Genomic DNA, 13,116 nt, shown 5'->3' on the forward strand with positions numbered 1-13,116 from the left:
CCAGAGCTGTACGTGGCCCAGTGCACGCAGCGGCCCGTGGACATCGTCTTCCTGCTGGACGGCTCCGAGCGGCTGGGCGAGCAGAACTTCCACAAGGCGCGGCGCTTCGTAGAGGAGGTGTCCCGGCGGCTGACCCTGGCGCGCAGGGACGACGACCCGCTCAACGCGCGCGTCGCGCTGCTGCAGTTCGGAGGCCCGCGCGAGCAGCAGGTGGCCTTCCCGCTGACCTCCAACCTGACCGTCATCCAGGAGGCGCTGGCGAGCGCGCGCTACCTCAACTCCTTCTCGCACGTGGGCGCGGGCATCGTGCACGCCATCAACCAGGTGGTGCGCGGCGCGCGGGCCGGGGCGCGCCGCCACGCCGAGCTGGACTTCGTGTTCCTCACGGACGGCGTCACGGGCAACGACAGCCTGGAGGAGGCGGTGCACTCCATGCGCAAGCAGAACGTGGTGCCCACCGTGGTGGCCGTGGGCAGCGACGTGGACGCGGACGTGCTCTCCAAGATCAGCCTGGGCGACCCGGCCGCCGTCTTCCGCGAGAAGGACTACGACAGCCTGGCCCAGCCTGGCTTCTTCGACAGGTTCATCCGCTGGATCTGCTAGCGCCCCCTGCCCGCCCCCACCACCAGCCCCGTGACCCCTGCCCCGTGGGTGCTGTCCTCCTGTCCGTGGTGCTACTCAGACCCCACCTGAGAGGTCCGGCGCACTGAGGGCTCAATCTCTCCACATGTGGGTGTGAAGTCAGGAGCGGAGGACCCCCGCCCACCCCAGCTCCTACCGGGGATCCCGCAGCCCTGGACACCCTGAGCGCACTGCCCCTCTTCACCATCCACCCTTGTCCTGCCCTCTGTGCCCTCCTGGGACCCCAGAGGCTTCCCGGGGAGCACATCTGGGGCTGGCCTCCCTCAGCCCAGCCTCATTCCCAGACTTGTCCTCCCCCGAGTGCCCTCCAGAGGCTCTCTGCCAGCCCTCCTGGCCCCGCTCCCAGGTCTCTGGGCGTCACCTGCCCCATCAGACTGAGCTGTGACAGCAGGCCCTGCACCTCCCTGTGTGCACACACCCCAGTCCAATAAAGGCTTTGAACCCCGCTTGCTCCCCAGCTTGCAAGTGTCTGTGCCACTGGGGATGCTGAGACCGTTCACATGAGCCCCAGGACTGATCATGCCCCGGGGTCCCCGGATTGCTCTGTGCACCCAGAGGGTGCCGGGCCTGGCCTCCTGTCCTTACAGGCACCCACTCCCAAGGGCACCGACTGGATGGCTTCAGCCGTGGAATCCACCTCTGTCTGGTTGGCTTTGGGCTGAAAACAAAGTATTTGGTCAGTGAAGTCTCACTCTGTCCCCAGAACGGGGCCAGAGCACTTTAGGGATGTTTGTTGGTTTGCATGAGGATACTTGTGGATAGAGATAGGTGATAGAGAGATGACAGATGATAGAAAGAGAGGGGATACAGATAGATGGTAGACAGATGACAGGTACACAGATGAGAGAGAGGTGATTGATATATAGATAATAGATAGATGACAGGTACACAGATGACAGAGAAGTAGATAGATAATTGATTGATATATAGATGATAGATAGATAGATAGACAGAGGAGAAATGAGAGAGAGGCTCTTTTTTTCTGGCAGCCTCAGTGACTTTTTGTCCAGATGCCCAGGTCTTTTAAGTTCACCCTCTGGGAAGTGCCCTGTTAAACCCCAGGCTGTTTGGTCTGCTGGGCCTGGCCTAACAAAGTACCTCAACCTGGGGGCTTAAACTACAGTCTGGAGGCCAGCAGGCGGCGCAGTCCAGGTGTCCTCAGCGCCGCGCCCCCGCTGAGCTCTCGGGAGGGGTTGTTCCAGGCCCTCCAGCCCCTGTCGCTCCTCCGCTCGCAGCGTCCCTCGGATCTTCACACGTGATCTCCCCGGGCCCGTCTGTGTCCACGTTTCCCTTCTGGACACGGACACAGCCATTTTGGATTAGGGCCCATTCTACCCCAGGATGATCTCATCTCAACTAATTACAGATTATGTTGCAACGACTCTATTTCCAAATAAGGTCAAATTCTGAGGTACTGGGGGCTAGGACTTCGACATGGGAATTTGGGGGAGGGGGACACAGTTCAGCCCAGAACACGATGACACCCTGTTGACCCCCCCTTTGGGGGTGACTGACTCACTTCCGCCTCTCCTGTCGTCTGCCTACACAGCCTGCAGCTGAAAGGCAGGGCGTCACACCAAGTATCTTCTCTTCCTCTGACCCCCTCCCTCCCCGCAAAGAACCGTACAAAACGCCTGCACGAGAAAGAAAGAGAAGAGCCGGCAGCCCCAGGCCTCAGGCCGGAGGGCTGGCGCCTGTGAACTTCCCGGGGGCGGGGGCGGGGCCGGGGGGGAGGCAGGGGCCCCTCCCTCCACGCATCTGGAGTTCTGCCCGCTGGACCCTGCACGGTGTCCCCTCTGCAGAAGAAAGGACGTCCCTCTCCGTGACTCCGGCCTACGACCGCGGCGAGCGGGTGGGCAGGGTCCTTCCAGGGCGCAGGCCACCTTGGAGACCTGCAGGGTGCCCTCCACGCTGGTGTCCCCCGCGCTCTCCGCTGGGGCCCCGACCTCCCTGGAGGGCAAGGGCACCAGCTCCCTCTCAGGGCTGTTCCTTGAGGCCCCACATCCCCAGCCCTCAGCCCCTTGGTGGGGCGCTCAGACACACTCCCTGCCACGTGTGGTGTCTGAGTTAGGGTTCTGCGTTTTCCTACAAGAGCCTTCCCTCTTACACACGGGACACCCGCAGGGCCTCCTCTACAGCTGGGGTTAGCTGGGCCCCCGCTCTGCCTGCTCCCCGCCACCCAGCCCCACTCGGACATGGATCCTGTCCCCTGAGAGCCGGGGACGTGACTGAAGGAGACTCAGCACGGATGAACCCAAATGGGCTCACCTGGGGCCAAGGTCACAGAAGGAAGCCAGCAGAGTGGCCATAGAAGCCGCCCAGGACAGCCGCTGTGCAGGCACCACGGGCGTGCAGCCCTCGGGGGAGCCCAGTGGACTCCCCAGGCCTCAAAAGTGTGCACAAGGCCATGGGTCCTCATGCCACGCCCTTATTCTGTGACCGAGACACAGTGTTCGAGGTGGTCCCTTAGCCTGAGTGGATGTCATGCCTGTCAACTCCACCCCCCACAGGAAGGACAGACGCAGGCCAGAGCGCTCTAGGCCCTCAGAGTGTCCGTAAGGAGCCAGCCACGCTCCTGCCTCTGAGAGTGGCGTATCCCTCACCAGCACCCCCAACCGACACCCCGCATGAGCAGCCCAACACTAGGGCCCCTCAACAACATCTCTGCACAAACACCCCTCACCCAGGACCCTCACCAGTGTCAACATTCTAATGTCCCCACACCCACGTCCCACATTAGTGTCCTCTCATTACCATCCGGTCATCACTCAGCAATGGCCACACAAACGTTACCCCGCCGACAAGCCCTTACAATCGTCCCCACACTACTGTCCCCTCAATAACTTTTCACAGCACCTCTCAGTAACGACCCATCCCCAGCCTCCTCGCCAACACCCTTCACTAGATCCCCACACTAGCAGCTCCTAGTGTCCCCTCAGAAATGTCCCCTCAGAAATGTCCCCTCACCAGCATTCCTCACTAACGTCATCTCACTAATATACTCCCAGTAGCGTCCCTCACAGACACTCCCTCAACAATTTCCTCACCAACGGCCCCACAGTAACACTCACACTGTCTCTACCATTATCCCTTCACCCGTGTCCTCGCACGAATGTCCCCTCACCAAGGCCTCCCCACCAACATCTCCTCACACTGTCCCTCACGAACATTCTTCAGCAAAGTCCCCAAACCAACATCCTTTCACTAACATACCCTCAAAAATATGCACTCACAAACGCCATCTCTTAACATCCCCACAAGAACGGCCCCCACTAACACCGCCTCAGCAAAGTCCCGTCACTAACACCCTCTCAGTAGCACCCTCTCAGGAACACCCTGTCACCCACATCCCTCACTAAGGCCTCCTCGCCAGATCCCCCGCGGTAACATCTCTCCCCATCACCCCTCACACAACACCTCACCAGTGTGCTCCCACTGACACCTCCACACTAACATCTCTTCCCAAAGTCGCCTCCCCAAACCTTCCCCAGGCACGGGCTCAGCCTCCAGCTGTCCCTAGAAAGGCCTGGGCAGGGCGCAGGGCTGGGGGACAGGGAGAGGACAGGACAGGGCTGGGGCAGGGCCCCATCAGCTCTCAGGCGGGGTTGAAGCAGAGCTGCAGCCCCAGCGATGAGGCCACTCCGGGGCCGACAGGACACAGTCCCACAGCTCGACAGTGGCCACTCGGGCCTGACTTAGTGAGTCCCCACCACGGCTGCCCCCGAGCACCTGAGGCCCTTCCCAGACCCCTGGGACAACCCCCTCCAGGTCCAGGACTGGTGCTCTGACCAGGCCCAGCTGACCCTCCCAGGGCAGCCTCTGTGCCCTACCCTACCTGCACTCAGCTGCCTCCATCAGGAAGTAAGGTTCTCCCAGGACCACCCTGTCAAGGTGTAGCTGTGCTCCCCAGAAAGAAGGGCCCATCTCCCTTCCCTGCCCCCAAGGCCCTATGCCCCACCTCCAGGCAGCCGGGGACAGACCTGTGCTCGCACGGCTGGGCCTGCTGCTGTCTAGGGAGGTCAGAGGCGAGGGGCTGATGCCGGGACCTCCGGCCATGGTGTGAGGGGCCTGGGAGGGCACCCACCCAGGTGGGGATAGTGGAGGTGGTGGTCCTAGTAGCATTCTCAGTGAAAAAAGAGAAACAAAAACCATGATTAGATCCTTCTCCCCTTCCCTGTAGTTGATAAGCATATATATAATAAATTTGACTGTAAAATTTTTAAATGACTCTATAACCAAAATGCTATTATAAACAGAATTAGAAACAAACTGGAGAGGAGCAATTGGTTCAAGATGGCGGAGTAGAAGGACGTGCGCTCACTCCCTCTTGCAAGAGCACCAGAATCACAACTAACTGCTGAATAATCATCGACAGGAAGACACTGGAACTCACCAAAAAAGATACCCCACATCCAAAGACAAAGGAGAAGCCGCAATGAGACGGTAGGAGGGGTGCAATCACAATAAGATCAAATCCCATAACTGCTGGGTGGGTGACTCACAGACTGGAGAACACTTATACCACAGAAGTCCACCCACTGGAGTGAAGGTTCTGAGCCCCACATCAGGCTTCCCAACCTGGGGGGCCGGCAACAGGAAGAGGAATTCCCAGAGAATCAGACTTTGAAGGCTAGCGGGATTTGATTGCAGGACTTCGACAGGACTGGGGGAAACAGAGACACCACTCTTGGAGGGCACACACAAAGTAGTGTGCGCATTGGGACCCAGGAGAAGGAGCAGTGACCCCCATAGAGACTGAACCAGACCTACCTGCTAGTGTTGGAGGGTCTCCTGCAGAGGCAGGGTGTGGCTCTGTCTCACCGTGAGGACAAGGACACTGGCAGCAGAAGTTCTGGGAAGTACTCCTTGGCGTGAACTCTCCCAGAGTCTGCCATTAGCCCCACCAAAGAGCCTATAGCCTCCAGTGCTTGATCATCTCAGGCCAAACAACCAACAGGGAGGGAACTCAGCCCCACCCATCAGCAGACAAGCAGATTAAAGTTTTACTGAGCTCTGTCCACCAGAGCTACACCCAGGTCTACCCACCACCAGTCCCTCCCATCAGGAAGCTTGCACAAGCCTCTTAGATAGCCTCATCCACCAGAGGGCAGACAGCAGAAGCAAGAAGAACTACAATGCTGCAGGCTGTGGAACAAAAACAATATTCACAGAAAGACAGACAAAATGAAAAGGCACAGGGCTATGTACCAGATGAAGGAACAAGATAAAACCCTAGAAAAACAATTAAATGAAGTGGAGATAGGCAACCTTCCAGAAAAAGAATTCAGAATAATGATAGTGAAGATGATCCAGGACTCTGGAAAAAGAATGGAGGCAAAGATCAAGAAGATGCAAGAAATGTTTAACAAAGACCTAGAAGAATTAAAGAACAAACACCTAGAAGAATTAAAGAACAAACAAACAGAGATGGGTAATACAGTAACTGAAATGAAAAATACACTAGAAGGATCAATAGCAGCAAAACCGAGGCAGAACAGATAAGTGACCTGGAAGACAGAATGGCGGAATTCACTGCCGCAGAACAGAATAAAGAAAAAACAATGAAAAGAAATGAAGACAGCCTAAGAGACCTCTGGGACAACATTAAATGTACCAGAATTCACATTATAGGGGTCCCAGAAGGAGAAGAGAGAGAGAAAGAACCCGAGAAAATATTTGAAGAGATTATAGTTGAAAACTTCCCTAACATGGGAAAAGAAATAGCCACCCAAGTCCAGGAAGCACAGAGAGTCCCAGGCAGGAAAAATCTAAGGAGAAACACGCCAAGACACATAGTAATCAAATTGGCAAGAATTAAAGACAAAGAAAACTTATTAAAAGCAACAAGGGAGGGCTCATCTGGTGGTGCAGTGTTAAGAATCCGCCTGCCAATGCAGGGGACACGGGTTGAAGCCCTGGTCCCAGAAGATCCCATATGCTGCAGAGCAATGAAGCCCATGTGCCACAACTGCTGAGCCTGCGCTCTAGAGCCTATGTGCCACAAACACTGAGCCCGTGTGCCACAACTACTGAAGACTGTGCGCCTAGAGCCAATGCTCCACAACAAGAGAAACCACTGCAATGAGAAGCCCACACACCACAACGAAGAGTAGCCCCCACTCGCTGCAACTAGAGAAAGTCTGCGTGCAGCAATGAAGACCCAATGCAGCCAAAAATAAATAAATAAATTTATATATTAAAAAAAAATGCAACAAGGGAAAAATGACAAATAACATACAAGGGAACTCCCATAAGGTTAACAGCTGATTTCTCAGCAGAAACTCTACAAGCCAGAAGGGAGTGACACAATATATTTAAAGTGATGAAAAGGAAGACCCTACAATCAAGATTACTCTATCCGGCAACGATCTCATTCAGATTTGACGACGAAATCAAAAGCTTTACAGACAAGCAAAAGCTAAGAGATTTCAGCACCACCAAACCAGCTCTACAACAAATGCTAAAGGAACTTCTCTGAGTGAGAAACAGAAGAGAAGAAAAGGACCGATAGGGCTTCCCTGGTGGCGCAGTGGTTGAGAATCTGCCTGCCAATGCAGGGGACGCGGGTTCGAGCCCTGGTCTGGGAAAATCCCACATGCCACGGAGCAACTAAGCCCGTGTGCCACAACTACTGAGCCTGCGCATCTGGAGCCTGGGCTCCACAACAAGAGAGGCCGCGATAGTGAGAGGCCTGCGCACCACGATGAAGAGTGGCTCCCGCTTGCCACAACTAGAGAAAGCCCTCGCACAGAAACGAAGACCCAACACAGCCAAAAATAAAAATTAATTAATTAATTTTTTTAAAAAAAAGAAAAGGACCGATAAAAACAAACCCAAAACAATTCAGAAAATGGTAATAGGAACACACATATCAATAATTACCTTAAATGTGAATGGATTAAATGCTCCAACCAAAAGACACAGGCTCGCTGAATGGTTACAAAAACAAGACCCATCTATATGCTGTCTACAAGAGACCCACTTCAGACCTAGGGACACATGCAGACTGAAAGTGAGGCGATGGAAAAAGATATTCCATGAAAATGAAAATCAAAAGAAAGCTGGAGTAGCAATACTCATATCAGATAAAATAGACTTTAAAATAAAGAATGTTACAAGATACAAGGAAGGACACTACATAATGATCAAGGGATCAATCCAAGAAGAAGATATAACGGTTAAATATATGCACCCAATATAGGAGCACCTCAATGCATAAGGCAAATGCTAGCAGCTATAAAAGAGGAAATTGACAATAACACAGTAATAGTGGGAGATTTTAACACCTCACTTACACCAATGGACAGATCATCCAGACAGAAAATTAAGGGAACACACGCTTTAAATGACACAAAAGACCAGATAGATTTAATTGATATTTATAGGACATTCCAGCCAAAAACAGCAGATTACACTTTCTTCTCAAGTGCACATGGAACATTCTCCAGGATAGATCACATCTTGGGTCACAAATCAAGCCTCAGTAAATTTAAGAAAATTGAAATCATATCAAGCATCTTTTCCAACCACAACACTATGAGATTAGAAATAAATTACAGGGAAAAAAACGTAAAAAAAACAAACACCTGGAGGCTAAACAATACGTTACTAAATAAACAAGAGATCAATGAAGAAATAAAAAAATACCTAGAGACAAATGACGATGAAAACACGACGATCCAAAACCTATGTGATGCGGCAAAAGCAGTTCTAAGAGGGAAGTTTATAACAATACAATCCTACCTCAAGAAACAAGAAAAATCTCAAATAAACAATCTAACCTTACACCTAAAGGAACTAGAGAAAGAAGAACAAACAAAACCCAAAGTTAGCAGAAGGAAAGAAATCATAAAGATCAGAGCAGAAATAAATGAAATAGAAACAAAGAAAACAATAGCAAAGATCAATAAAACTAAAAGTTGGTTCTTTGAGAAGATAAGCAAAATTGATAAACCTTATCCAGACTCATCAAGAAAAAGAGGGAGAGGACTCAAATCAATAAAATTAGAAACGAAAAAGGAGATGTTACAACGGACACTGCAGAACTACAAAGCATCATAAGAGACTACTACAAGCAACTCTATGCCGATAAAATGGACAACCTGCAAGAAATGGACAAATTCTTAGAAAGGTATAACCTTCCGAGACTGAACCAGGAAGAAATAGAAAATATGAACAGACCAATCACAAGTAATGAAATTGAAACTGATTAAAAATCTTCCAAAACCAGACAAAGATATCACAAAAAAAATTACAGACCAATATCACTGATGAATATAGATGCGAAAATCCTCAACAAAATACTAGCAAACAGAATCCAGCAACACATTAAAAGGATCATACACCATGATCAAGTGGGATTTATCCCAGGGATGCAAGGATTCTTCAACATACGCAAATCAATCAATGTGATACACCATATTAACAAATTAAGGAATAAAAAACATATGATCATCTCAATAGATGCAGAAAAAGCTTTTGACAAAGTTCAACACCGATTTATGATAAAAACTCTCCAGAGTGTGGGCATAGAGGACATCTACCTCAACATAATAAAGACCATATATGACAAACCCACAGCAAACATCATTCTCAATGGTGAAAAACTGAAAGCATTTCCTCTAAGATCAGGAACAAGACAAGGATGTCCACTCTCACCACTATTATTCAACATAATTTTGGAAGTCCTAGCCACGGCAATCAGAGAAGAAGAAGAAATAAAAGGAATCCAGTTTGGAAAAGAAGAAATAAAACTATCACTGTTTGCAGATGACATGATACTATACATAGATAATCCTGAAGATGCCACCAGAAAACTACTAGAGCTAATCAATGAATTTGGTAAAGTTGCAAGATACAATATTAATGCACAAAAATCTCCTGCATTCCTATACACTAACAATGAAAGATCAGAAAGAGAAATTAAGGAAACAATCCCATTCACCATTGCAACAAAAAGAATAAAATACCTAGGAATAAACCTACCTAAGGAGGTAAAAGACCTGTAGTCAGACAACTATAAGGCACTGATGAAAGAAATCAAAGATAAAAAAAAAAAGACAAAACAAAAAAAGTCAAAGATAACACAAACAGATGGAGAGATAAATGATGTTCTTGGATTGGAAGAATCAGTATTGTGAAAATGACTGTACTACCCAAAGCAATCTACAGATTCAATGCAATCCCTATCAAACTACCAGTGGCATTTTTCACAGAACTAGAACAAAAAATTTCACAATTTGTATGGAAACACAAAAGATCCTGCATAGCCAAAGCAATCTTGAGAAAGAAAAATGGAGCTGGAGGAATCAGGCTCCTGGACTTCAGACTATACTACAAAGCTACAGTCATCAAGACAGTATGGTACTGGCACAAAAACAGAAATATAGGTCAATGGAACAGGATAGAAAGCCCAGAGATAAACCTTCACACATATGGTCACCTTATCTTTGATAATGAAGGCAAGCATATACAATGGAGAAAAGACAACCTCTTCAATAAGTGGTGCTGGGAAAACTGGACAGCTACATGTAAAAAAATGAAATAAGAACACTCCCTAACACCATACACAAAAACAAACTTAGAATGGATTAAAGACCTAAATGTAAGAATGGACACTATAAAACTCTTAGAGGAAAACATAGGAAGAACACTCTTTGACATAAATCACAGCAAGATCTTTTTTGATCCACCTCCTAGAGTAATGGAAATAAAAACAAAAATAAACAAATGGGACGTAATGAAACTTCAAAGCTCTTGCACAGCAAAGGAAACCATAAACAAGACAAAAAGACAACCCTCAGAATGGGAGAAAATATTTGCAAACGAATCAACGGCAAAGGATCAATCTCCAAAATATATAAACAGCTCATGCAGCTCAATATTTAAAAAACAAACAACCCAAATCAAAAAGTGGGCAGAAGACCTAAATAGACATTTCTCTAAAGAAGATGTACAGATGGCCAAGAGGCACATGAAAAGATGCTCAACATCACTAATTATTAGAGAAATGCAAATCAAAACTACAATGAGGTATCACCTCACACCAGTTAGAATGGGCATCATCAGAAAATCTACAAACAACAAATGCTGGAGAGGGTATGGAGAAAGGGGAACCCTCTTGCACTGTTGGTGGGAATGTAAACTGATACAGCCACTATGCAGAACAGTATGGAGGTGCCTTTAAAAATTAAAAATAGAATTACCATATGACACAGCAATCCCACTACAGGGCATATACTCAGAGAAAACCATAATTCAAAAAGACACATGCACTCCAATGTTCATTGCAGCACTATTTACAATAGCCAGGTCATGGAAGCAACCTAAATGCCCATCAACAGACAAAGGGATAAAGAAGTTGTGGTACATATATACAATGGAATATTACTCAGCCATAAAAAGGAACGAAATTGGGTCATTTGTAGACAAATGGATGGACCTAGAGACTGTTATACAGAGTGTAGTAAGTCAGAAAGAGAAAATCAAATATCGTATATTAACGCATATATGTGGAATCTAGAAAAATGGTACAGATGAACTGGTCTGCAAGGCAGAAATGGAGACACAGATGTAGAGAACAAACGTATGGACACCAAGGGGGGAAAGCGGGGGTGTGGGGGTTGGTGGGATAAATTGGGGGATTGGGATTGACATGTATACACTAATATGTATAAAATAAATAACTAATAAGAACCTGCTGTATAAAAATAAATAAATAAAATTAAATTTTTTTAAAAAAAGAAAAGAAACAGACTGGAGAGACATTACAGGACATACGACAAGCTGAGGGTTGTGTCTGCGCTATAACAAACCCACAGATTCATAAGAAGGAAAGCGACTCCAAGGAAACGGACAAAGAACATCAGCAGACAGAAAGTGAAGAAGGTATAAATGGCCAACAGGCACGCTTTCATAAGACAAATCATTAATAACCAATTAGACCCGAGCGTGTGCTGGAGCGTCTTTCCAGCAGCATCTGGAAGCACAAGCATTAGTCCCGAAGCTTGTGAAATACCTGAGACCTGGGAATGGCCTCCTGTGGGGGGTCAGCGTGCGGACACCCCTGGATTTGCCTGGCAGAGCCTCTTCCAACTCAGGTGGGGGTCCCTTGAAGACAGGGTGTTCCCAGGCCAGAGTCCCCCAAAGACAGGATCTCCCCAGGTCAGAGTCTCCCTGGGGTCAGTGTCGCCAGGGGAGAGTCCCTCCCATCTGCCCACAGGGCACCCCCTGGTCTGTCACAAGAAACAGGCCACATGGTCGCTGCTGAGGATGAAAGGTGTCTGGAGGCAGAAGCCCGGCCCCCTTGGTCTTGCAGAAGGTCGTCCCACCATGGGGTGGAGGGTGCAGCATCTGGGGGGGAAGGGTGTGGAGCAGCGTTGGGGGGCCCTCGGGGAAGGCGGGAGGCGAGGCGGGCGGGCTGCAGGGCCTCCCGTGAGCGCCCCGGAGCTGGATGAGCCCCCCAATCCCAGTACCCGGTCCTGCGGGAGAGGGTGGGCGTGGCGGGTCTCCCCTCACTCAGGGATCGGTGCCCAGGTCCCGCCGTGCGGTGGGCGCCAAGCAGGGTCCTGGGTGCCGCCCTGAGATGTCCGGGGTCAGCTGAGCCGGGGCCGTGGGGAAGGAGAGCGGAGACCCCGCGTTTCTGAGCCGCCACACACACACACACACACAAACACACACACACACACACACACAAACACACACAAACACACACACACACACATGGCGAGACCCCAGGCGCCTCGCCTTCCAACCCCTCAAAGGCAGCAGAGGAGGGACCTGGCAGAGACGCGGAGAGCCAGGACCAGTGGGCTGGGGTGGAGGGGGGCCCGCGCAGCGGACGAGCTCCCGGATCACGAGGAGGGCCTCCTGCTCAGGGACGCTGTGACTTCCACCAAAAATAACGACCACGAGCAATTACAACTGCCTCAGATACAAGCAAGAAAGAGCGGATGAAGGGAGTCGTGAAGGAGCCGCGGTGCCTCCTGGGCAGCCTGGACCCTCGATGCGCCATCTGGGGGGTGGATTTTAAACCCACTTGAAGTTCTTCCCCTAAGCCCCTTGGGAGGAACTCCGTCCCTCCCCATACGGGCCTGCGGGTCCCCTCCCCAGGACAGCCCCCCACCCCCGCTGCTCCACGTGTAGACCGGGCCCCTACGAGAGCCTCTGGCCTGCGCCCACACTCCACTGGGAGAATACGGTAGAGGTAAGGGAGACCCTGCACCCCAAGCTCACGCCCTTTCCAGAGTTCACCCCTTGAGGACTTTCCTGGAGCTGTCCTTGCATTTGCACAGATACACGCACACCGGCTTGCACACGCAGACAAGCACACCCACCGCACACCTGCTCAGACACTGTCCTTGTCAGTTTAATTTGTAGGAGCTTTTCTATTGGTCATACTAACTCTACCTGTTATCTATGTTGGGTTTTTTCCTTCCAATAGGTTCTTGACATTTACTTTGGGATATGATGTCT

At 50.1% G+C, this 13,116-nt stretch overlaps 1 protein-coding gene across 1 annotated transcript in view; it reads left to right on the plus strand.

The window, feature by feature from the left end:
- COL6A2 (collagen type VI alpha 2 chain) overlaps positions 1-1,088 on the plus strand; it is a 37,242-nt gene extending 36,154 nt beyond the window's left edge. Inside the window, exon 28 of the mRNA XM_059921754.1 lies at positions 5-1,088. Coding sequence (XP_059777737.1) covers positions 5-603 — 599 coding nt within the window. The 3' untranslated portion in view covers positions 604-1,088. The remainder of the gene's footprint in view (positions 1-4) is intronic.
- The last annotated feature ends 12,028 nt before the right edge of the window (positions 1,089-13,116 follow it).

Source organism: Balaenoptera ricei, chromosome 4 (genome assembly GCF_028023285.1).
Source record: "Balaenoptera ricei isolate mBalRic1 chromosome 4, mBalRic1.hap2, whole genome shotgun sequence".
In the NCBI taxonomy this organism is placed as follows: Eukaryota; Metazoa; Chordata; class Mammalia; order Artiodactyla; family Balaenopteridae; genus Balaenoptera; species Balaenoptera ricei.